The sequence below is a fragment of the Canis lupus genome, chromosome 20 (assembly GCF_011100685.1).
Source record: "Canis lupus familiaris isolate Mischka breed German Shepherd chromosome 20, alternate assembly UU_Cfam_GSD_1.0, whole genome shotgun sequence".
In the NCBI taxonomy this organism is placed as follows: Eukaryota; Metazoa; Chordata; class Mammalia; order Carnivora; family Canidae; genus Canis; species Canis lupus.
In genome coordinates this window covers 822,355-849,180 of record NC_049241.1, presented here as the reverse complement: position 1 = coordinate 849,180, position 26,826 = coordinate 822,355, and the positions used below count along the sequence as shown (strand labels likewise).

Genomic DNA, 26,826 nt, shown 5'->3' with positions numbered 1-26,826 from the left:
GTGTATACCAAATAGGGCAGTCTTAAGTAGTCGTGGCCTTGTTTTATTTTTAGGGGTAGAGGAGACATTTTGGACTACGGATCATAAAGAGTTTTCAAATGTAATTGTAGGAAGTATTTTCTGAGTTATTACAGTTGAAGCAGTTTTATCCCGATATTTGCTCTTTAAAGAGGATTTTTACTTTTTGTCTTGGCATGGCCATTGAATGATATATCAAAATCTAATTTAGAAGGGTTCGTTTTAAATTAATTTGTAGATTTGTCTTTATCCTTTTAGGTTGCCTTTGAAAATGGGCATTTCCCCTTCTTGAGTAATCATTTCATGAAGTTATATAATATGTAAATACTGATCCTTATGGGTGTGTGCATGCGAGCATCTGGTGTAACACTTCTGTTCAACTCCCAGAAGTTTCAAACCCTTTTGATGTTCTTATACATTTAAGTCTTTATTCTTCAGATGATGGAGCCAATGTCCAGGAAGTACTGTCAGAAATCACTAATCAGAGAACTGTACCCAATATTTTTGTGAATAAAGTGCATATGGGTGGATGTGACCGAACTTTCCAGGTAATAATATGTTTTAAACGACATTTGTTCAAGTTTGTTTTTAAATCTGCCTGAAGGGGGAGAAAATGACTGTTAAAAAGGAGTCTATTCATTTGTCTTTTGGAAGTTGAAAAAGCAGAGGATGGTTATCAGATAATCTTGAAAGTGGTAATAGAGCAGCCCGGGTGGCTCAGCGGGGGTTGCTCAGCGGTTTAGCACCGCCTTCAGCCCAGGGCGTGATCCTGGGGACCTGGGATCGAGTCCCATGTCGGGCTCCCTGCGTGGAGCCTGCTTCTCCCTCTGCCTGTGTCTCTGCCTCTCTTTCTCTCCCTCTCTCTCTCTGTGTCTCTCATGAATAAATAAATAAAATCTTTAAAACAAAAAGTGGTAATAGATAAAATTGATGTTCCTTCTTAAGTTAGGTCCTTGTTTTATAACTACTTCCTTTTACTAAAATTCTGTTCCCTTGTATTTTTTTATGTATGTGTGTAAATGGTAGTAATCAGTGATTTAATACTTATATTTGAGTCTTTAACTTAAGATTATGTTTTCTTGGGAAAATAGATTGTCTGGATTTATGTTTATCTATGATCAACATCGTTATTTATTAGCAGCCTGCTTCATTAGTTCCAGAAGCTACACCCCAGCTCACGTGGTGGTATGTACCATAATTAGAGGCCTGTAAACACCTCAGGAAATGCTGGTCTTACCATTCCTAACCTGGAAAAGATGTCAGAAAAGATGCAGAGTTACCAATTCCATTTCATAGTGCATGACAGATGCTTAGGAGACATATTTTCCTAAGGGCACCTAAGAGTAAGGAGCCCGAAGGGATCCTAGAAAGACTGTGCCAGAATCCTCCATGGGCATGCATCCTTCTGGGGCCACCTGGCATGTGCTGAGTCCAACTGTTATATAGTGTTCCCACTGTGCTCTCCAGGATGAGCTAGTGCCACATGGTGTTTCCAAAGCCAGCTTCATGGGATAGAGCACCCATCTTAACATAAAGAAACTATTGCTACATCATGTATTGAATGCCTAAACTTGCCTGAGTTACGTCTGATCGTAAAGGGGGCCAAGTGAGCAGGAGACTATTGTGCAGAGTGGCCTTCTGACCATTCCTGAAAGAAAAAGGAAAATTTTGTGTTGTATAAGGAAGTTTACCAGGAAGCTGCAAAATTTAGGTCAGTTTATGAGAAACCATGTAAAATTTGATGTGCATGTCCAGCTGATGATGCATATGAACTGATTTCAAAATAAAGCCTGGCACAGGTGAGCAAAAGACAGAGGATCTTGAAAAATGGTACTTGGCTATTATACTCAGTTAACATATTTTGATGATAAGACTAAGGAAAATGGCCTCATCGGACATAGAAACTGTGACCTGTGGGTCATTTGACACATATCTAGCCATCAGATGATAATGAACAAAAATATATGTACTTAGCATACATTGTATCTGTTGGGACCCTATCTGAATACCATCTAGATAAATTTACAATCCAAACTTAGATGAATTAGGGACTGTTTCTAAGAGTTTTAGAAAAGCTATTACCATGGGCTGTTTCAACATCAGGTACAAAGAAACAGATTAAAAACAGGTCATGCCTTCGTCTCTCCTTTGATCCATAGGCCCATCAGAGTGGCTTATTACAGAAGCTCCTTCAGGAAGATTCAGCATACGATTATGATCTCATTGTCATTGGGGGCGGTTCTGGTGGCCTTGCATGTGCTCAGGTATGAAAATAATGAAACCCAGAGATGATTTTCCTGTTGATTGCCATGAGTGCTTCTATAGCTACTTTAAAAAAGTGAATTTGGTGTTACGGACCAAGCTTGTATCGTATTAATAAAGAGAAGGGACTGTGTTCTTGCACAGTAGTTTCCTTTCAGGGAGAGAAAAATGGGGGGGGGGGGTTGTCAGGAAAATGACAAAATCTTTATATGTAGCTTTTTTTTTTTTTTTTTTGTAGGAAGCTGCCATCTTGGGAAAGAAGGTTATGGTGCTAGACTTTGTAGTCCCATCGCCTCAGGGCACATCCTGGGGTAAGCAGTTTTTCTTTGTTATGACTCTTCCTTTTCTGCTCTTTAGACTTCTTTGGCTTTCCTCAATTTTGTTAATCTTCACTGTAGTCTCAAAGGGTGTAACAAGCCTGTGTCTAGGTGAGGAAAGTCTCCATGAGGTCACATAACTGACCTAAGAGCACATAGTTCACAGGCAGTGATTTGGGAAGATAACATAAAAATAATGGAGGAAGATTTTGCAAAAAGAAAAGATTCCATGACTCCCGGATTCTAACACTCATGCCATAATGATTGTTGCCCATGGGCACCAATGTTTTCACATAGTCGCAATCACAGAGTGTACCGTGTAGTGCTCACCTAAGTTTGCCACAACATGGTTTTGTGTTTCCACGTCAGTTTCATAGCTGACTCTTAACGGCTGCCTTGACTCAGTCAAGTCAGTGTGTGTGTGTGTGTGTGTGTGTGTGTGTGTGACATTGCCCAGGTCCAGTCACTAAAGTGCATGAGGAGCTTTCAGCTGTAGATTAGGACATTCACCTTAATAGAACACACAGATTTTGTGCTGGATGTTTCCTGTTGATGCGTCAAATCCATTCTTCATGTCTCTACCCTGCTCTATGCCCCAGAAAGCTGATGAATTGGCAGCCTTGCCCTCTAGCTTCCAGTTGGGCTCCACCAGTTAGTGGTCACAGGAAGAGAACCGAAGAAGGGAGGACTGTGGAGCTGGGGTCTTCATTCCCCCAGCTCCGTCCATGCTGTCTCTGCAGGCATGAAAGGCCACCTTTCCCCCACCCATGGGCTGTGCCAGTTGCTCAGTATGCTTGCCCCTTCACGTGGGGTCTGTGGTGGCCCACTCACTGTTTTGTCCCTCCTCACTCTTCCTGCCCACACCCCTGTAATCACTTCTCTCTAACCTCTCCTCAGTTTCCCAGCTTGCTTCCTCAGTATCCTCTGTTTCCTGCCAGAACTCTGACAAAACATGAGAATCAAGTTTTAAAATTCAAATTTACTCAGAAAATTTTATCTTAGAATTTCATATGTGAAAGCTAACATTTCCTTCCAATATATGTTCCTTCTAACAATTGTATGTTAAACAATTCGTGTGTGTACCTGTCTTTGCTTTCTTCCTCTCTCTTCTTCTCCTGCCCTCTTCCCTCTTTCTCTCCTGTCTAGAAATATCCTACTTCTCTGGATTACCAGAAGAGAGACTGTGATCAATGCGGGAGTCTTTGGACTCATACCCTGCACAGGAGCACTCAGACATGGCCTGTTTCATGCTGTTCGAGATTGAGAGTAGATGTCAGCAGGCAGCTTGCAGTGGACCTAATGTTGGCTCAGAGGAGGAGTCAGTTACAGAGAATAAAGGCTGGAAGCTGGGATTCCAGCCCTTGGTTTGGTATTTGTTTCATTAATCAAATGAAATTTTGGATTCTCTCCCTAGAAAGCTTTTCAAGTGTACATCTGTATTTTTGCTCATCTTTGAGTTTCCTTCACAGACCTTCACTTGAAAAGTTTGGCTTAATCATTTGCACGTTCTTGTGGGCTGTGATGTTGGCCTCACAACCATCTGATCGTGTCATTTCCACATGTTTAACAACACCTTCTCTACACGTGTGTAGAACCATGTATACACCCACAGACACAGAGGAAACATTAAAACTGTTATCTTCTTTCTCAGGTCTTGGCGGTACTTGTGTAAATGTGGGTTGTATTCCTAAGAAGTTGATGCATCAAGCTGCCCTTTTGGGGCAGGCACTGAGGGATGCCAGGAAATTTGGCTGGGAGTACAGTCAACAAGGTAGGTAGCAGTATATGGAAATACAGATTGGGCACCTGGGTGGCTCAGCCATTGAGCATCTGCCTTTGGCTCAGGTTGTGATCCTGGGATCCTGGGGTCGAGTCCCACATTGGGCTCTCCAGAGGGAGCCTGCTTCTCCCTCTGCCTGTGTCTCTGCCTTTTTCTCTGTGTCTCTCATGAATAAATAAATACAATCTAAAGAAAAAAACCCTACAAAACAGATTGGGAGGAAAGAAGAAAGAATGAGTTTCTTAGAGAAAGACTTACTATTTTTATTTCTGTAGTCGAGTCTGAAATTGGTTTAGTGAATGCTCACTAGGACCCCACTTTGGCACAGAGGAGTCAGTCACCTGAAACCTGGCCCTGCTCTCAAGGGCTTTAGTGTCTTTGGCAGCCACAGCTGTTCCAGACTCTTTATAGAACATGAGAGAGAATAATTGCTATCTTCAGATTTTCTTCACATGTAAAGAAAATAGAATAGCCAGGGTCATCGTTTGAATTTTATTCATTATTGCAATAACATATTCTATTTTACTGGTGGTTATATATGTCTTTGGTTAGTAAAAGATGGAAACCAAATTCATCCAATAAATATTTATTGGTTAAGCTCTGATGATACAGATATGAGGAAAATACAGCCCCTGCCCTTAAGCAGCACACAGTCTATTGGAAGAGAGGCAGTTCTGTGCACTGTAATTCACAGTAAGGTTTTGAGCATTGCCTCAAGGAGCACTTAATGTATCCTTGGGAGTCCAAGGTGGGAGGTGATCCTTGAGCTGAATCTTGAAGGCCATTGAAGAGGAAGCAGTGTGGTCTGAACTCTTGAGCTGTGAGAAAACATGTAGTCTTTGGGGGCTAGCAAATGGCTGGTGTGGAGAATGGGGATGGGGGTGGGATGCCGGAAGAAGCGAGATTACAGAAGCAGGTCGTGAAGGTTCTTAAATGCCATCAGAAGGAGTTATGGTTGGCCCCAGAGGGATAAGAGAGTCATTGAGGAGTGTCAGCAGGCAAAGGAGCCTGAACCACAGTTCAGATTCTGGATCCCTCTGGTGGCACCTAGGAGGTTAGAAGGTTGAAGGTGGGGAGGGGGCAGGTCCAAAGATAGGTGAGGTGGAGTGCTGTCACCTAACCCAGAGGAGAAATGACCAGGCCTGGGCCAAGATTGAACTCTGACTGGAGAGTGTGAGGTGGATTTAAAGGTTTTAAGGCCTGGAATTGACAGGCTATAGATGTGGATGGGTGATTTTGTCTCTTTAGAATAACATATGTGGAATTTCTAAAAAACTTACAAAGACTTGTCTCCCCAGAGATTTTGAATGAGGACATGTGTACAAGAGCATATCCTTACTGGTGATTCGGCCAGGCCCCCCAGGTCACAGGTGGGGTGGAGGGTGAAGGAAAGGAAGGAATCCAGGAAGAGGGACTGGGTACAATGCAGTGTATTTACTGAGCTGGAGGGCACACGCAGGTGGGAGTTAGTGGCCAGTTATGGTGGAGTTCAGCATCATGAACTGTGGTTGGACAGATGTCCCCAGACACTCAGCTCCATGGAGATATTCCAGTCCAGCTGTAGTACAACTGGCTGTAGATAAGATGAAGTCTTGGCACTTGGCAATTTAACTTCACTTTCAAGAATCCTTCTCCCTGAATCCTTCATCTTGTATGGGTTTTACCCAGCAGAACATCCTGGTGGAGTTCACTCTCTGGGGATGGCTTGTGCTTGAGCGAGGTCTAGGCAGGTCTGGGGTGTTTGCAGCCCACATTGTAGGTGGTGGTTGAAGTCTTAGGAGTTGTTCAGAGGGGCTGGGGAGACCCTGTGGATGGAAGAGAAGACAAGACAGAGACAGGATCCTGAGAAATGTTAATCCTAAGAAGTGGATAAGGAAGATGAGAAAAACCCAGGAGAGTTGTCTCACAGAAGCCAGGAGGGCCTAAAATTTTCAGGAATAAGCCTTAAGAAGTCTCAGAGAACTGTCTGGAGGGAAATGGTGCCAAAAAGCCAAAGGGGATAGGGTTTGAATTAGGTATATTTTGGATTGGCAGGTAGCTAAGGTGTCTCTCTCTCTCTCTGTCTCTTTTAAAGTATGTATGTATGTTTGTATGTATGTATTTACTTATTTATTTATGAGGGAGGGAGGGAGAGGAGAGAGAGAGAGAGAGAGAGAGAGAGAGAGAACAAGCAGGAGAAGGAACAAAGGGAGAGGGACAAGCAGGTTCCACACTGAGCACCAAGCCAGATTCGGGCCTCGATCCCCTGACCCTGAGATCATGACTTGAGCTGAAATCAAGAGTCAGATGCTTAAATGACTGAGCCATCCAGGTGCCCAGAGGAGTCTCTTTTTAAAACTAAAAGCATTTATATCCTCTTTTAAAGTCTAAAATACTCGAGGCCAAGTTAGGAGAAAACACTGAATGTCCCATAAAGGAGAAAGGCCACAAAGAGTGGAACTGTACACGCAGCCTGGGATTGGGACAGCCAGGCAGGGGTGTGTGTGCGTGACTCCTCACGGGAGGGTTCCCCATGAGCTGACGACTTCTTGTGTCAGCCATGCCTGTGCTCACTGCCCCACACTGCTGGGGCTCTGCATGTTCAGGGAGGGGGCAGCAGGCTGTATGTTCACACCACTTTGCCTCACCCGAGGGGCCAGGTGATGTTCTTAAACTCATCTATGTGCTCAGTATTCCTAAATACTTTCTCATTTCCTCCAGTAGGTAAAATCTTGTTAGATTCCTCAAAGTTCCGTATATATGAAAGGCTTCTTAGTTAATTTTGAGGTGCTATACTAAGAAATACCTAGCTAGCCATCTCATAAAATTTGGGGCTGAGCAGGTTTTAGGCATAGGCTTCATGGAATGGCCAAGGGAAGTCCATAGAATCTAAGAGGTAAGAGAAAGGACCTGAAAGCATGTTGAAATCTTAGTCTGGGAGAATGTTCTAGATACTTCTGTTCTTGACATTGGTATAGAAATAATAGATTAAAATGACTTTAAAATGTATATAGAATTTCCAGATCAGAAATTAAATATAGAACACCTGGGTGGCTCAGTGGTTGAGCGTCTGCCTTTAGTTCAGATTGTGATCCTAGGATCCTTGAATCGAGCCTCACATTGGGCTCCTCATAGGGAGCCTGCTTCTCCCTCTGCCTGTGTCTCTGCCTCTCTCTGTGTGTCTCTCATGAATAATAAAACTAAAAGTTTTTAAAGAAACAAATTAAATAGATGAGAAGTTCTTAAATAGGTAGGAAAAGATATATCAGGGAAATGCAAACCAAAGCAATGGCAGTTAATACCAGGTAGGGAGACTGTAAGGCAAAAAACAAAAAAACAGAAAAACAAAAATGAACACACACACACACACACACACACACACACACACACACACACATTGAGGAATTAGTGATTTAGCACTCTCCCCCAAATAGGGGAGCCAGTTTATAAGGTGCCAATCCCTGGACTTGCCATGTCAGAATCTCCTGGGGGAGCTCGTCCTGACTCCATAGGTTTGTGACAGGTGCAAGGCTTTGTAGATTTCAATCTGATTCCCAGGGGATCCCCATGTGCAGGATTTGGGAAACCCTGATGCAGAGTGTCTTACAATAAGAACCAGAAACAAAAGGACAAGTGAAGTATGAATTTAACTGACAAGGTCCCTGGGAGAAACTGTTCTTAGCAGGTTAGAGGAGTAGCTTTTCCAGATTAGAGAGGAGGAGATATCTTAGGATCTGAAGGCATGTGCCATGGGGAGAGGCTCATCACTGCTGGGTCATTACCTCCAGGGATTGTGGCAGGGGGGTTAGGAAATGTAGTGCAACCACAGTGACCCTCTGGGCTGCAAGATCTTAGGAGCCTTTCTTGTACACTGGCATCCTGGAGGGGGTAATGGGATATCCAGGCCACAAACTCAGTGCACTGTGACCTCTTATTCTCTCCTGCACTGTAACTTCCCATGTTCCTGATGAGTGCTGAGGCCTTTCTTCAGAGTGCTAGGTGGGATGGGTGATGGGTCACGGGTCACCAGATGTGACCAGAGAATGAACGCTCGGTTAGCTGGGTTTGCCTTTGGAATCTCATCCAGTATGATAGGAACCCTGGGCTGGCCTCTATGTCTTATAAACACGGTGCTGCATGGAGGCTGGTTTCTCCTTCAGGAAGCAGCAACATCAAACGAGATGAATGCTTGGAAATCAATCCTACCTAGAAAATACAGGGATGACGAATTGAATTCCATCACTTCCTCCTCCAATTGCAACAAGAAATGAGGAAACACTGTCATATAAATGCTGGGCAGTGGTGAGCAGTAACCACTCTTGTCAAGAAATGTAGGATTTTCACTGTCATAAAACCACCACCAAGTGAACCGAAAAGGAATGGCCCATGCTGGTCTGGTCAGGTGCACATGTGGTGCTCACTGACCTGAGACCTGCTTCCCTTCACCTCTGGAATGCCGTGTACAGCAGGCCTCACAGAGTGGGAGAGTGGCCTTGGGGTGCTTGCTCCTGAGTAGGGATGGTCTTCCTGCCTTGTGATGTTTTGGGCTGCTGTCCCCAATGTTTGCTCCATGGATTTTTTCCCTCTCTTTTCAGAATTCTACTTTTTGCTTAATGTTTTGTAATATAAAAGAGGAAGAAGTATAAAGCATAACTGGCTAAAAAAGATTTCAGTTGCTAATTGTCTTGTATTCACTTCTTGATTCTTAAAGCAATATATAGTATGGCTCATGTGTGGTTGTGTATGATGGAGCATTAAAAATAAAATTCATGGGGGCTCCTGGGAGGCTGAGTTGGTTAAGTGTCTGCCTTCAGTTTAGGTCATGATCAGAGGGTCCCCAGATCGAGCCCTGCATCTGACTCCCTGCCCCTCCCAGGGAGCCTGCTTCTCCCTCTCCCTCTGCCTGCCGCTCCCGCTGTTTGTGCTCTTTGCCTCTCTGTCAAATAAATAAATAAAATCTTAAAATAAAATTCACTTTATGCCTTCACTCTGGTTATTTATTTTCAGTAAAGCACACCTGGGAGACTATGACAGAAGCGATTCAAAACCACATCGGCTCTCTAAACTGGGGCTACAGGCTGTCCCTGAGGGAGAAGGCTGTGGCCTATGTCAATTCCTATGGAGAATTTGTCGAACATCATAAAATAAAGGTAATGTTTGTTTTGTCTTGTTTCTTGCTTTTCTTTACTACTGCTTGAGCTTGCCTTGATTTGAAATTCTGTATCACATGTTATTATCACTGATGCATGCACGTACATTGCCTTGCGTGCACCTACTTCTCCATTGTTGTTGATGCCACAGGTCCTGCTAAATTGAAGGAATTGCCTTTTAAAGAGCTCTTCATTTAAAGTTATTTGTCTTTTGATTTTATTACTACCTTAAAGGAAAATGTTTAGACTAGATAGTTTAACATTTCAAAGACTAAAAAGAGAAAAATTGTAGCAGTGTAATTGTTTTTTAAAATGAAACCTTGAGAGGGATGGGCTAAATGGAATGAGTAGTCACAGGGATGAAAGGTACAGCCTGGGGAATATAGTCAGTGGTGTTGTAGTAGCGTCGTGTGGGTGCAGATGGCAACTACACATGTGGTGAGCAGAATGTAACATAGAGACTTGTTGAATCACTGTGTTGTGCACCTGAAACTGATGGAACATTGTATGTCAACTGTACTTCGATAAAAAAAGCAAAGAATTTTAAAAATAAAAATGAAATGAAACCTTACCTAGAATTCCAACGTGTCGTTCCTAAGAGTATTAATAGAAGTGGTATGGAAATGAGTATATTCTTTAAGCTTTGTAATGTTTGCGTATTGTAAGAGCAATATGTCAGGAAAACGAGATTGTTTGATGAACACAACAATTTTATTTTATTTTTTAAATTTTTATTTATTTATGATAGTCACACAGAGAGAGAGAGAGAGAGAGGCAGAGACACAGGCAGAGGGAGAAGCAGGCTCCATGCACCGGGAGCCCGACCTGGGACTCGATCCCGAGTCTCCAGGATCGCGCCCAGGGCCAAAGGCAGGCGCTAAACCACTGCGCCACCCAGGGATCCCCGAACACAACAATTTTAAATTGGAATTATAAAAGACAATCAAATATAACTGTCAACACCCTATTTATTTTTGAAATCGGCTTTCATAGCACAGTGTGCAATGATTTTGGGGAGATTTGAGGTTATTCTGTAGTTATTTACTATCTCTGGAAAGGTTTGAGGTGGTCTGTGGAAAGCTGCCCCTTTTGAAACTACATGTGGGCCAATCTGAATTACATTATTCACATGAAACATCATAGAAATACGAGTCAGGCAGTTTTATTTCTCAGATTGTGGTGTGGCCAGCACAGTTGAATAAGCCGGTCTTCGCAGCCATACCTGCCTCTTTTCTGCATTTCTGCGTTCAGTGATACTCAGTGTCTCCAGCTAGAAATCTCAGGCTTCTCCCTCCCAGCCCCACAGCCTGCCCTTGTTTGCCTCTTTCTGGACCCTTCTGAGCAGGTGCCTGTATCCAGGCTGCCCTCCCTCCATCCCATTATTTAAACAACCTCTTGTTTAAATGCCTTCATTGATATTTTAATTTTTTTTAATGAAAATGTATTTATGAATCACCTGTGTGATTGAAAATACACGAACAATGAATAACCTTTCCTGGTTCCCCATAGCCAAAATCTTTAGAATGGCATATAAAGGTGTTAAAATTTGGTGCTAATCTGTTTCCCTTCACTGTGACACATCCCCACCTTCCTTGCCACTTTCTGGTCACTTGCCATTCCCCAGCACCTGCTGCTTTTAGGCCCGTGTGCTTTTCTATGCCCTGTTCTCTCTGCAGGTTTTTTTTCATTCTTCTCAAATCATCTTGCTTTCTTGTCTCCACTTGCAATACCAGCACCTTTGAAGTTGTCCTCAGCTGGCTTTCCAGGCCCTATTCCACCTGCACTGGCCTCTTTTGGTTGATATTTTATAAAGACTTCTCTCTATGTTGGTGCTTATCATATTGCATTATTATCTTTGCACATTGCCCTTGTTGAGTGGGAAGCTCTGTAACTGGTTGTCCAGGATGTCTGATACTCTACAGCATTTGCAGAAAAAGTTGAAATTTACTTTTCTCTTTTCAAGGCAACCAATAGAAAAGGACAGGAAACTTGCTATACTGCTGCAAAATTTGTCCTAGCGACAGGCCAAAGGCCACGGTATTTAGGAATCCAAGGAGATAAAGAGTACTGTATTACTAGGTAAGATTAAATGGGCTATTATAAGTTGTGTTATGTTTATGTGTCCAATTTATTTAGTCCCTGATATGATTTTGCAAAGGATTTGAATTGATGACAAATAAAAAGTGCAATGCAAGAAGCTAAGTGGTTAACGTAATGAAGCCCAGCAAAAATAAGGTTAGGTAAATAATAAGGTCAAATTCATGCACACATATATGCTGTCTGATTCTAGGTAATTGCTCAAGGAGGTCTGGGAAGTTGGCTCTAAACTTCATGGGAGGCCAAAGGAAAGAAGTAGAGTTTAGTGTCTATATGACAATGAACCAGTTGATCAGGAGAAACATAGCTGTTCTAATACTGAGATTTAATAATAATTATCCCTGAATGGTTATAGAGAGGACATTGTATAATGCAGCACAATGATTTTCAAACTTTCTTCACCAGATGTATGTTAAGAAATGCGTTTTTGTGACATGATTGTTCAGGTGAACACACACTCAAACCATATTTTTTCTTACCACATATAATGTAATTTAATATTTTCTATTCTATTACATTTTTAAAACACTTTGACTTGTGATCTACTAATTTGATTTTGAAAAAAATGAGACATACCTCTTATTCTGTAGTGGACACTCTTACAAACTCCAAAGGCTCTTTCTGTTAATGTGTCTTCATTCAAACACCATGTTGCAATGCAGCCAACAAAAAAAACCACTGTGCATCGAAATCTAAATGACTCATTTCATTTTTATTGCCTAGGTGTTCGATTTGTTGTTTTTATTTTCCAGTGATGACCTTTTTTCTCTGCCTTATTGCCCTGGCAAAACGTTAGTGGTGGGTGCATCTTACGTTGCTCTGGAATGTGCAGGATTTCTCGCTGGCATTGGCTTAGATGTCACGATTATGGTGCGTTCGATCCTTCTTCGTGGGTTTGATCAAGAGATGGCAGAGAAAGTGGGTTCCTACATGGAACAACATGGTGTTAAGTTCTTAAGAAAATTTGTACCTGTCTTGGTAAGTCGGAAAGACGTTAGGAATTCCTTTTATTTTTAGTTTTTTACACTCTTTTTTAGTTTTTTATTCTAGCTCTCCTTATTTCATCTCATGAAAGTAATTGGTCTGTACTCAGTAGGACACCTTAAAGATAGAGCTTCCACCTCCAGTCTATAAAACTGACCTTCCTGTGTCCCTCAGTCCTCCTCCTCCCACCCCCGAACCATGGGAAAGTGTCCTTATTCCTCTCAGGCTGTTCCGTATGCTCTCACCTTCTCTCACTTTCTCAGGGACACCCTATCTTCAGTTAGAGCCATCCTTTCTGCTCTGTAATTCCCACTAGAGTCTCTCCTCTTTAAACAAATAAGCCTTCCCTTCCCCTCTCTGCCCTTTTGGCTGGGTCCGCATTATTCTTTTCCTGTTCATGAGGAAACTTCTAAACATGCTCCTTCTGGCTTCTAGCCTCCGTTTTCTACTTCAGCCAACTCTTGGCTGCTCCATCCCTGCTACTCCTTTGAAACTGCATTCCAGGGTCTTTCAGACTCCATGCTGTCAAATCCATTGGTCATATCTCTGTCCTTATGTAGTGGGGCTTCTGGGCAGCATTCAATGAAATTGACTTTCTTTCCATTTGAATCATTCTCCTGTCTTGAGCTCCCTGGTCCCACATCCCCTCAACCTGTAAATGTCAGAGCGCCTGTTCCCCCTTCTCCTCTCTGCACTTGTTACTGGCTGGTACCTTCTTTAGGCCCATATGTTATCTATCTAATGCTCGTGGTTCTCAGATCTGTATATCCTGCTCAGGCATCTCTCCTGAACTCCATACCCATTTATACATTTGGCTATGAGATATCTCTGTTGAATTCCTCATAAGTTTATTAAGACAAAAATGAAATTCTTGATTTTCTTGCTAAATGTATTCCCCTGCTCATCTTTCTGGCCTATCTCAGTACTCAGTAAGTGGTATTATAGTCTATATGAATTATTGAGTCATCACCTGGAAAGCATCCCTCATTCGTCCTATTATGCTACCACCAACTAATCCATTAATTTATTTCTACCTCCAAATTATATCTTGTTACAGTCCTTTTTTCTCTATCTTTACTTAGCCAAAAAACCTATACACACACATGTGTGCACCCTCTGACCCATTTATTTCCTGTCACCTATAGATATCATCATTATGTTTTTTATCCCTACTAGGTTCAGCAGTTGGAGAAAGGTTCACCTGGAAAGCTGAAAGTAGTGGCTAAATCCACTGAAGGACCAGAAACTATTGAAGAAATATATAATACAGTAAGTTTTTATTTTATAAGCAGTAAGCAGTTGAACACACTCATAAACTAGCACAAATGAAGTTTATGGGAAAATTCTACCAGGCCTAACTTTTTTTTCTTTTGATTCTTTTTAAAACTCTGATAAATATGGTAGGTAGTTGAGCCATTGACATTTAGTAGTTTTTAGTGTATATGAAAAATATTGTAAGGAAATATGTGTGTATGGGCAATTAATTATACGTAGAACAAAATCTGGAATATACCAGATATACCCGACTGTTTTCAGTACTTACTTCCAGGGCATTAGATATCTTCTACATTGGGCATTAGAATATTTTCAATAAAAATGGAATATACCTTATAATCAAAAACATTAAAAATCTTATTTTCAAAAACAGTATAAAATCTGCAAACAATGTGAATAGTCCATGAACTCTATCGGGTGGCAACAGTTCTATTTTAAGCTGATGATATTTAGATGTCAGCATTTCTTTTATAAACTATAAAGATGCATTTATGTTTTATATACTGTTAGATGCATGATTGTTTTTAGTTAAAAAAAGGAATAATATGGGGAGGATCAACAAAGCCAAAAAATAAGAAAACAAAACAAATCAACCCCAGTTGATATTTTTATTATGCTTGCATTAGATATATTAATCAATTGGCAACTTTTTATTGCAATATTCAGTCTCCCAATCCGTGACTATGGATTATGCCCCTTAATTTAGGTTGTTCTTAATAATTCCTAACAAAGTTAATAAATTTCTTTATATGTAAATCAAGAACATCTTTTATTAGATTTACTCCTAGGTATTTAATGTATTTTTAGGTAGTCATAAATGATGTTTTTTTGGGAAAATGTCATTATCTTTAACAATTTGTTGCTGGTGTATAGAAATGCTACCAATTTGTGTGTTTTGATTTAATATTCCATAATGTTGCTAAGCTCTTACTTGAGAATTTCTTAGATTATTTTGAATTTTCTTTGTATGCCTTCATACTATTTGTGAATAACAGAAATCTGTTTCCTCCTTTCTGCTTTTTTACTTTTTATTCCTTTTTTGTGTGTGTGTGTAAGTACACTAGCTGGGACCTCCATGAAATGGCAGTGGCAGACATTCTGGTCTTGTTCTCAGTATTGAAAGTTTTCAGTGTTTCATCATTAAACATCAGTGATTTTTTTTGCAGGGTTTTGTTAGATATTCTTAATTAAGTTGAAGAATTTCTTTTTCTTGTTTGCCAAGGGTTGTTTGGTTATTTCTTTTTCATTTTTTAAAAATCATGAGTGGATATTTGATTGTAATGGTGTTTCTCTTGTAGTTGTTGATCAAAATTTTTTTCCCTTAATCTGTTAATGAATGTGTTCCTTAATCTGTTTATGAATGTGTTGAATTACATTGATTTTCTAATGTTCAATCAATTCTGTGTTCCTGGTATAAACCCAACTTGGTAATGGTTCTTTTTATATATTGTTGGATTTGGTTCTTTAGAAGTTTTGCATTAATATTCATGAATCATATTGGCTCATAATTTTCCTTTCATATATTCAACTTTTCAGATTGGGTATCAAGGTTGTTCTAGCTTATGAAAGAAGTTTGGAGTATATTAATTCTTTATTCTCTGGAAACATTTTTGTAATGTTAGAACATTTTCTTTGTCTATTTGATAGAATTCACTGATGTAACTATCTGGGCCTAAAATTTTCCACAGATACATGTATTTAACCATTGATTGAATTTCTTTAACAGTCATAGGGTTTTTAAGGCTTTCTATTTCTTTGAGTTACTTTAGTTATATTTTTCTAGGAACTAATTGTTCATTTCATCTAAGTTATTGAATATACTGGTATAAAGTTATTCACGGTATCTAAATTTGTAGATTGTTTACTTTTATAATAAGGTGTAATTTATATGTAGTGAAATGCACATATCTTAGATGTACAGTTCAGTTGGTTTTGACAAATGCACATATTTGTGTAATCCATACTTATTTGAAGATAACAGAATATTTCTGTGAGTTCAGAAAGCTCTCCTGTACCCCTTCCCACTCCCTGACCCCAAGCAATCCTATTCTGATTCTGTCACTATAGACTAGTTTTGCCTATTCTAGATGTCACAGGAATGGAACTATATGATATATACTCCTCATATTCATCCGTGTTGTTGTGTGTATCTGTAGTTAGTTCTTCTTCTCATATGAATTATATGAATATAAAATTGTATGAATATACCATAGTTTGTTCATTTTCCTGTGGATGGACACCTAGGCTGTTTGTAGTTTAGGCTATTGTGACTAAAACTGCTGTGAAGATTTCTTGCATAAGCCCTTGTGGACATGTATTTTAATTTCTCATGGATAAATACCTAGGAATGAAATTAAATGGTCATAAGATAGTTTCTATGATTAATTTTTTGAGAAACTGCCAGCTTCTAAATGAATGAATCATTTTATATTTCCACGAGCTGTGCATGGGAGTTTTGGTTGGCCCATGTCCTCAACATTTAGGCTTATCCAGCTTTTTCAGGTTAGCCATTCTAGTGCATGTGTAGTGGTATCTTATTATGGTTCTAATCTGAGTCTTCCGGATGACTAATGATGTTGAGCAACTTTTCATGTTTTTACTGGCCATTTATTATATTTTCCATTTATCTGTTCAAATCTTTGGTCCATGTTTTGTTGGGTTATTTGAATTTTATTCTTAAGTTAAAGGGGTTTTGTATCTATCTCAATACCAGTTTTTAGGTAGAACTATTCTGAATATTTTCTTCCTATCTATGACTTGCTTATTCATTTTTTATGGCATCTTTTGATGAGCAGTAGTTTTAAAATTTTTATGAAGTCTAGTTTATCAATTTTTTGCTTTATGGTTAATGCTTTGTACGTGCCCTAAGGAATCCTTTCATCCAAAGGTCATGTAACTATTTTCCTATATTTTCTTCTTGAATCTATTTATAATTTTGTCTTGAAGCTACTTTATAGTTCAGGACTGTAATACATCTTGAATTAATTTTTGTTTATATATGAGGTAGGAGTATGGGTTCTTTTTCTTCCATACAGGTCAGTACCATTTGTTGAAAACACTTCCCTTTCTCCACCGAGTTGCTTTCCTGCCTCTATTGAAGTCATTTGACCATTTAACTGTGGGTCTGTTTCTGCACTCTTAAACCCATTGATGTCTCCTTTCACCACTTTGTTTTCATTATTGAAGCTTTATAGTAAATTTAGACCCATGGAGTAAGTCCTCCAGGTTTAAGGTCTTTTACATTTCCAGATAACTTAAAGATAGCTTGTCTCATCTGTAATGCATGCTACTTGAAGTCTTAGTTTGTACAATAAGACAAGAATTTTTTTAAATGTATGGGTACTAGAAAGGAAGAAATAGAACTGCCTCTGTTCACAGGAGACATATTTTTTTGCATCAAAAAAATGCCAAAAACTAAATAAATGCTCCTAAACTAATAAGTGAGTGGAAATGTCACAAAGTACAAGGCAATATTACAAAAATTATTGTGTTCTAGCAATGAAAAATTGGAATTCGAAATTTGTAAGAAAAATTACAATACCATTAAGTAAATCAAATACTTATGTATAAATAAAAATAAATAAAATAAAATAAAATAAAAACAACTTCTCAATTTCTACCAGAAAAAGTCCTACTGAGATTTTGATTGGAATTATATTGATTATATAAACCAGTTTGGAAGAACTGACCATCTTAACAATATTGAATTTTTGTGTGTGTTAACTTCATAGATCTTTTCATTTATGTATTCTTTATCTCTGCAATATTTTATCATTTTGCTCTAGAGTTCTTTCATGTATTTTGCTAAATTTGTCTAAATATTTCATGTTTTTAAGTTATTTATAAAGTGGTATTTTAAATTTTTAAATGTTCAGGGTTTACTTGGTCATATATAGAAATACAAATGATTTATGTACACTGACCTTATTATAGATTCTTGGGATTAACATTGGCATATAAAGCCAGTTTTGTTTTTTTCAATCTGCCTGCCTTTTATAGCTTTTTCTTGCCTTGTTACACTGGCTAAGTCCTCCAGTAAAATGCTGAATAGAAATTGCTTGAGAGTGGGCATCCTTATCTTGCTCCCACCTGAGAGGTGAAGCATTCTGTCTTTCATCATTGCTGTACAGGATATAAGCTGTAGAGTTGGTTTTTTTTTTTTTCTTTTTTTTTAACCAATGCCTTTTAACAGGTTAGGGATGTTTTATTTTGTTTTTAATCTGCTGAAAACTAAATTAAAATCCTCAAATGGTGTTAAATTTTGTCAAATTTTTTCCCCATATTTATTGGTTAATTATTAAATTGTTTTCTCCATTATTTGATTAGTATGATTAATTACATTGATTTTTTTTGCATGTTGAACCACATTTTTATTTTGGGGACAAACCCCACTTGGTCATGATAAATTATCCTTTTTTATATATTACTATATTTCATTTGCTAACATTTTGTTAAGGATTCTGTATCTATGTTCATGAGGAATATTGGGTCATAATTTTATTTCAATATCCTTTTTGATTTTTGTGTCAGTTGTTTATGCTGGCCTCATAAAAAGGACTTGGGAAGTGTTCCCTCCCTCTTTTTTTCTTTTTACAAAGAGTTTGTAGCCCATTAGTAGTATTTCTTTCTTAATTTTTGATAGACTTTACCAGTGAAGTGATTTGGTTTGGAGTTAATTTATGGGCAGTTTACAAATTGTGGATTCAGTTTCTCCAATAAGGATGGGGTGTGTTCCTCTGCTAGGGTTCCCATAAGGAAACACCACAGACTAACTTAGGCAACAGAAATTTAGTTTCTTACAGTTCTAGAGACTAGAGGCCAGATCAAGGTGCTAGCAGATTTGATTGCTTCTGAGGCCTCTTTCCTTGGCTTGTAGATGATGCCTTCTCCCTGTGTCCTCATGTGGTTGTCCCTGTCTGTGTCATCTGTGTCCCAACTGCCTCTTTTTATAAGGAGACCAGTCAGATTAGGTCCCCTACCCTAATGTCCTCATGTTACCTTAATTACTTCTTTAATGGTCCTATCACCAAATACATTATATTCTAAGGTACTGGGGGAGTAGGACTTTACCATGTGAGTTTGGTAGGGGGACGTAATTTAGCACATAACATGGAATTATTCAGGTTTGCACAAATGTGACTTTGCTAAACTGTCTTTTAAGGAGTGTTTCCTCTAAGTTGTGAAATTTATTGGCATAGGGTGTTCATAGTATTCTGTTATTATCCTTTTAATGTCTGAAGGATTTATAGTGATGTTCCCTCTTTCATTCCTGATGTTGAAAATTTGTGTTTTTGATCTCATTCTAAATATAGGTTTTGTTGGCAATTGGTCGTGACTCCTGTACAAGGAAAATAGGTTTGGAGAAGATTGGTGTCAAAATCAATGAGAAGTAAGTACACATGGGATCATTGCACTGTTGCTGCACAAAGCAAAAATATTTCTATAGATCACCTCTTGGAAATTTTTATTTAATTACTAAAATGCACAGTTTTAATGCTTTAAGTTTATTTCACAATAAGTACTATGCCAGCTCTGCAGTAATCAGTTTTTTTCATTAATGAATCAGTAACTCTTTGATATGTACCTTAAAAAACTGATACATTAAACAGTGATTTTAAAAAATAAATTGTGGAAATGTCTTCACCCACTGTCTTATTTAGAGTGAATTTTTATGTTGTTGGTCAGGCAAGGAGAAAAATTTCAAAGCTCTAAGTTGGACACTGGGGGAAATCTGGAGCTATTCTTTGCATCTAAAAAATGAGTGTGGTTTCACTAACCAGAAAGGTGTTTTTTTTTAGCTACAGAACCTTTATGATTTCAGCCATTGGTCTTATAGACATTATTGATGTGGTGCCTCACTTCTTAGAGGGAGCTCTTTGCTCTATGTGTTTAGTCATTTTCTCTTGGAAAAGTTAGTGTTAGTCATCCAGAAGTACAGAATGAATCATAATGGATTTGTTTCCTTTCCAAAATCTAATAGGAGTGGCAAAATACCAGTAAATGATGTGGAACAGACCAATGTGCCTTATGTTTATGCTGTTGGGGATATTCTGGAGGGTAAACTTGAGCTCACACCTGTTGCCATACAGGCAGGCAAGCTGCTGGCTCGAAGACTTTTTGCGGGCCGTTTAGAAAAGGTGAGTTTCCTACTTTTGAGATGACATCTAGATCAAAATTGTGATTAAAAAGATCAGTACAACCAACACTTGTGTACTTGTTTTGTAAGTAAAGGGTTCATCACAGATAAATTAGTATTTACTAATGATTTTCAACAAATACTGAGTGTCTGCTGTATGCAAGATATCATGGTAGGTGATATACAAAGGATTGGTGTGGTTCTAGTGCCAAGGGGCTTCCCAGCTGAGTAGAGGATCATGAGTAAGTTAGGACAAGGGACAGTTAGTTGTAACCAGTTGGTCTGGTAAGGCATCTGGGATGGCGATGTTTATAGCAGCAATGTCCACAATAGCCAAACTGTGGAAGGAGCCTCGGTGTCCATCGAAAGATGAATGGATAAAGAAGATGTGGTCTATGTATACAATGGAATATTCCTCAGCCATTAGAAACGACAAATACCCACCATTTGCTTCGATGTGGATGGAACTGGAGGGTATTATGCCGAGTGAAATAAGTCAGTCAGAGAAGGGCAAACATTATATGGTCTCATTCATTTGGGGAATATAAAAAATAGTGAAAGGGAATAAAGGGGAAAGGAGAAAAAATGAGTGGGAAATATCAGGGAGGGAGACAGAACATGAGAGACTCCTAACTCTGGGAAACGAACTAGGGGTGGTGGAAAGGGAGGTGGGCAGGGGGATGGGGTGACTGGGTGACGGGCACTGAGGAGGGCACTTGATGGGATGAGCACTGTGTGTTATGCTATATGTTGGCAAATGGAACTCCAATAAAAAATAAATTAATTTAAAAAAAAAAAGGCATCCGGGATGGACGATTCCTGGCCCTGCCTGTGGTGTGTGAACCTGGTCAGGTTGTTTTAAGTCTCTGTGCCTCAGTTTCACCTCTGCCAGGTGTGAAGGTGATGCCATCTCCTGCACCTTTCATTGTCTTCAAAGATGTGAGACTGGCTTTGTAGGATGAGTAATCAAAACTGAGCACTGGGCTTTTCTGGTAAGTCTATAATGCAGACACAAGCACAGAGCTCAGTGGGGCTTGGTTCGCTCCAGGACTGTGAGCAGTCTGTTAGAGTTCCCAACTGGGGACACCATGCTGTACTCCATGAGAGCACTGTGGACATGTGGAAGTTTTGCCAGATGAAGGGCCTGTGTAGGGGTGAGGAATGCCAAATGTTTTGTCTACAAAGAATTGTTCCTTCTACAATACTTAGAGCATTTGGGGTGTGTGCAAGCATAATACTTGGGGATAAAGGATTCAACTGGGAATGAGACTATAAAATTCACTTGGTGCCAGCCCATCAAAAATCTCTTATGCCACAGTAAAGAATTAGAATAGCCTTCTCCAGGCAGTGGGAACTATTGAAGACCTTTATTTCTTCCATCTTTCTATTTAGAAAGATGTCAAACCACAGGAAAAATAATAATAATCACCCATGTTACCCTTTCAACCATATTCCCCAGTTATTAATGTTTTGCCATTTGGCTCTCTCTCCTTTTCTGAATATTTATGTGTACCATGCATGTACTTCTTTTCCCAGAGCTTTTTGAGGTAAGTGGCAGGCATCAATGACATTTGCCCCTATATATTCAGCAGGCATCTCCTGAGAACGAGGATCTTCTTCCACAACCACAGTTTCATTGTTCTATCTGAGAAATTCAATAAAAATGTGATACTGTTCAATTTCCTCAGATTTCTTTTAAGTGTGTGCACATGCACGGGTTTGATCTACGTGGTACATTTAGCTCTTCTGACTCTTAAGTCTCTCTCTCTCTCTTTCTTTTAAAGATTTATTTATTCATTAGAGACATACAGAGAGAGAAAGAGAGAGGCAGAGACACAGGCAGAGGGAGAAGCAGGCTCCATTCCAGCAGGGAGCCTGACCTGGGACTGGATCCCGGGTCTCCAGGACCACACCCTGGGCCGAAGGCAGTGCTAAACTGCTGAGCCACCGGGGCTCCCCTTAAGTCTCTTTTAATCTGAAATGGGTCCCCTGCCTTAATTTACCTGCTTGTTTTATTTTTGTGTGACTTTGATTTTTGGTGAGTCCAGGCTACTTTCCTTGTAGAATGTCTCCTATTCTGGGTTTCTCTGATTGTTTTGCATGATTAGGTTCAGGTGACGTGTTTTAAGTACATAGTCTTCATAAAGGATGCTGCATTCTGCTTATTTTATTACCCTAGGTGCTTTGTAAGGTCATGAAGGAAGACCTTGAACATATATGGAGGCATTGCTGGAGGCGGGCGGCATCAAAGGGTGGGCCCAGGGTGCTGAACATACAGTAGGGCAATGCAATTAGCACATCAGGGTGCATGGAGGCAGAGTAGTTGCCTAATGCTTTAAGAAGTGAATTGAGGTGGCAGTGGGGCAGAGAGATCTGAAGATGCAGCAGTGTGTTTAGGGTATGAAGAAAGAAAGATCTTAAAGGTATAGAACTAGAAGGAAGGCTATGGGGAGGGCTAGATGAAGTCAACTTCAGGTGGGGACATGGCTTAAAATGTAGAGAAAATGTTTTAGGTGAAAGGAAGGAACATTGAGGAATTTCCTATTGATTATTCTTAATTGATAGGGAACGGAAGACAGAGGCATCTGTTGAGAATGAGGCTTCCTCTGTAATAAGCCATGGGTCAAAAAAAAAAAAAAAAGCCATGGGTCAGAGGGTCAGCTGCTGGTCAGTACAGCTGACCCTTGAACATCTTGGGTTTGAACTGTGTGGGTCCAGTTACATGTGGATTCAATAAACACGATACAGTGTTATAAATGTATTCTCTCTTCTTTATGATTTTCTTAGTAACATTTTCTTTTCTCTATTTTATTGTGAAAATATAATATACAATATGTATAACTTAAAAATATGTGTTAAATCAACTGTTTCCAGTCAGTGGTGGGCCATTAAGGTTTTTTTGGCAGGTCAAAAGTTGTATATGGATGTTTGACTGCATGGGGGGTCAGCACCCCAACCCCCACATTGTTCAAGGGTCAACTGTAAAAGGATTGATGAGTATTTGTGGGCCTAACAGAAGTCAGAAAATACTAAGGTGATCCCTATGGTTATATGATTTTTTTTTTCTAGCCATGTTGGAAAAAAGAAAAATGCTTGGCTTCCCTACGATTTGCAGGTTAGCAAATGTGACGTGGTATTAGAGCATCTAAGTTCGAGATTCTAGGCTGATGTATGTTGTACATAATCAACATCATTGATGTAGGGATACCTGGTGGTGCCTGACTTTGTTTTTGTTTGGGGTAACAACAAATGGAAACTCCCACTAGGCAGACTGAGAGGGTTTCTTACAAGGATCCTACAATTTAGGGAGTTGAAACACGTAGTGACTTCAAACAAGAGCCGAGTTAGGGCTGGGCCATCCTTCTTTTAGAGCTAGAACTGTGTCGGGTACGGCTGACCTGGGCCCTGGTACACAAAGCGGTTTGCAGGGGGCTCTTCGGTTAGTCTGACGTGACCACAGCTCCACAGGTGCATTTCTTCTGGTTCCACTACCACTGGGGGATTTTTCCTCTGCTTCTAGCTCATTTTCCTATAAATGGGAGAATTTGATTGATGTAGTTCACCTTTTTCTGCATAGATGTCTGGCCAGCTTGTGCATTAGCTGTCTGTGGGTTAGAGGTCACCCTTGACGTAATCACCTACACCCTGGTGGCAGGGTTGGGGGACATGTGGGCAGTGGCAGCCCTTCTGGGGCTGTGGATGGGCAGGCCTGGTGACCCTCCTCTCTGGGTGCCCCCTCCACCCTTTCTCTGCTCCTGCCTGCTGCCGTTTTAGTGATGCTTGCCCCCGTGTGCTCCAGTTCTCCAGGCCATCACAAAGACCCTCCCTTCCAGCCAAGGGTGCCTGTGCTCACACTTTCCCACGGGCAGGTGCATAGAGCTGCCGGAAGCCACAAATAGGGTCAGGGCCTCAGCCTCCCGGCGTGTCCACTCATGCTCTGCCTTAGCCTGATACAGGCTTTGTGGGAGTTCTGTCAGAACCCCAGGACTTAGGAGATCCTGGCCCCTCTGTTAGCCCCCTACTACACATGTCATCTCCCCTTGGTGGTCCAGGGCAGTCACCCGGTCCAGCGCTGTTAAACTGCTTCTTTGCGCATCTCTGTGGCACACAGTTATGTGAATGGCCAAGAGTGGTCTCGGCTTCCAATGAAATGGCATAGTTCTTGGTCACCTAGTAGAAGTACTCCAGGGGAGCAGGGTCTGGAATCATGGAGATGGAAAGAAAACATTTTACAGAGTGTCTGTTGAGGCAAAAAGGGGCACCATCTCTGCCTCTGCTGCTCAGTTTTAGAATGGAAGTCAGGGGCAGCCCGGGTGGCTCAGCAGTTTAGCGCCACCTTCGGCCTGGAGTGTGATCCTGGGCACCTAGGATTGAGTCCCACGTTGGGCTCCCCACACAGGAGCCTGTTTCTCCCTTTGCCTGTGTCTCTGCCTCTGTGTGTGTGTGTGTCTCTCATGAATAAATAAATAAAATCTTAAAAAAAAAAAAAAAAGAATGGAAGTCAGGCTGGGGCTCTGGGAGAGCTGGTCCTGCTGGTCCACACTGCCCAGGGTGTGGTCTCTGCCCTGGAATTGGGCTCACCCCATACTTTGAGTGTAACTACAAATTTCCCTAAAGCAGTAAAATGGAAGAATCAGTCACACTGAACCAGACTTATTTATTTTCTTTTTATAAATATACTTAAATGTAGAGTTTTGCTGTGAAAAGTGTCACAAAATAAGCAGATGTAATTTGTTTATCTTTCAGTGTGATTATGTAAATGTTCCAACTACAGTGTTTACTCCTTTGGAATATGGCTGCTGTGGATTATCTGAAGAGAAAGCTATTGAAATGTATAAAAAAGAGAATCTCGAAGTAAGATTGTGTTTTGCTGCTTACTTTTTCAGAATTTCTCATCAACTGGCTTTGCAGAAACTTTTTGTTTTGTAAGTTACTGTAATGGTTAGATTGTAGGAAATCCTATTCCTATTTTAGGAAAATTAGAAATTAAGTGATTTAAGCCCTATCTCTTTAGCTAATAATAATAATACAGTTGGGGAAAGGGGAACAAATGATGTATGCACTAGGACTTTTGAGTTACAAGTGGTAAATGTCTAGTTGAGTAAGCTTATATACGAAGGTGCTTATAAGACTCTCTGGAATTCAGGAGTGTATCAAGGCTTTAGGAAAGGATGAGAACTAGGAACTGCAAGATCATCTCAGTTCATGTATGCGTGCAGCTCATTCTTCTGTTTCTGCACACAGACTTTGCCTCTGGAATGCACATAGCAACCAAAATAGGCCCTTTTTTCTACAAACGAGTTTATCTAATAATTCTGGTCTTAGGAGGACTTGCTACCTCTCAGTCTCAATTCTAAATTATGGAAGAGGATATCTGATTGGTCCGAGCTGGATCAGCCATCCACCCACTTCCATTCAGCATGGCCAGAGCTCCTGTCACATCAACATGGTCCTGGGGAGCCTGCATTGTTAAGGGGCTCAGGGTGGGGAGGGTGGGCAGTTCCCAAGGTTGTCACCCTGTTGCGGGCTGTGGGCTGTCAGATTCCCAAAAAAGATTTCCTTTGCACACATTTATTTCCACCTCTCCTTTACCCCTGTCCCATCTCTTCTTGTATTACATTATAAGTATTGTCTTACATTATAATTTGATGGTTAGTTTGAGTGGCTTTTTCTGCACACCCTTCCAACATAGGAGGGATAGAGAGAAATAAAAAGAGTTGGAGGGTTATTAGTACTTGATGTTTTCAGCACAAGAGGATTGTATTCCTCTCCCTTGATATCACGTCAATTACTGGCATTTTCTTGAAATCATAGTACTAGTTAAATGGCCTGATGACTAACTGAAGCTCTTATTTACATTCCAGTAGTGGGAAAATGCATAATTAAAACTTTATGATGTTATTTTAGATTATTGTTTTCGATGAGAAATGTATGTTTTAGAGGACATGACTTGATCAGGGTTTACAATTAATTCTTTGTAATAATGAGCCATTTTTTTTTTCTCCTGCAGTGATGAACTTTTACTTGAGTCTTGGAAAATCGATGGTAACAGTTATGGATTTAACACTTAGTTCTAAATCTTTTGAAATTAATGAGAAATTAAGATAGAAAGGCAGGGCACATGAGAGGAAGCCTGTAGAAAACTATACCCCAGACATAGGAATATCTTTATAGGAAAAAAGTCCCCTAGGTTTGTGGGATTACTTTAGGGTCTTCTTCCTAAGCCTCACTGCAGATCAACTAACCTTTTCTTCTATATTGTTATAATGATATATTTATTGTGTTTAACAGGAGCAGAAATTTGATTTATTGTTATTTTTAAAAATTCCTATTATAAAGAGATTTGAGGAAGCCTCTCAAAAATACATATATAAAATTTTTTCAAAGTGAAGAAATCAAGGTGGGAAGAAAATGTGGGTAGGAAAAATTATGATTGGTGTTAGAAGAAAGGCGAATTTGCCGGTTCACAGAATTCGTGCCGTAAAGTCACATAGATTTGCTTTAGAATTAACCTAAAAATCTTCCTCCATGTGTCCTACTACCTGACTAGAAGAGGGAGAACTGAGAGAGATTTCCCAAGTTTCTACAAAAGGGGCATGGAGATATGGTGAAAAATGGCCTTAAAATATCCCCTTAGTGAATATGATGATGGGTTTTATAGAATTGTTTCTTATTAGATCCTGAAGTGCAGTCCTGCAGCATAATGCCACAGCACAGTATAATAAAAAGGTAGTTCCTGAAGGGGCTGAAATGTAGGGCTGTGCTGATTTGCTGCTCATTGCTGGCCTGACTTAATACAAAATTGTTGAGTATCTAGCACCAAGGTTT

At 40.0% G+C, this 26,826-nt stretch overlaps 1 protein-coding gene across 1 annotated transcript in view; it reads left to right on the top strand.

Annotated features, from left to right (window-relative positions):
- TXNRD3 (thioredoxin reductase 3) overlaps window positions 1-26,826 on the top strand; it is a 61,561-nt gene that overhangs the window by 22,308 nt on the left and 12,427 nt on the right. The window contains exons 3-13 of the mRNA NM_001122778.1: window positions 457-566; window positions 2,178-2,282; window positions 2,519-2,591; window positions 4,249-4,368; window positions 9,364-9,506; window positions 11,470-11,585; window positions 12,356-12,581; window positions 13,764-13,856; window positions 19,175-19,251; window positions 19,843-19,999; window positions 24,745-24,852. Of these exons, the coding sequence (NP_001116250.1) occupies window positions 457-566; window positions 2,178-2,282; window positions 2,519-2,591; window positions 4,249-4,368; window positions 9,364-9,506; window positions 11,470-11,585; window positions 12,356-12,581; window positions 13,764-13,856; window positions 19,175-19,251; window positions 19,843-19,999; window positions 24,745-24,852 (1,328 nt within the window). The remainder of the gene's footprint in view (window positions 1-456; window positions 567-2,177; window positions 2,283-2,518; window positions 2,592-4,248; window positions 4,369-9,363; window positions 9,507-11,469; window positions 11,586-12,355; window positions 12,582-13,763; window positions 13,857-19,174; window positions 19,252-19,842; window positions 20,000-24,744; window positions 24,853-26,826) is intronic.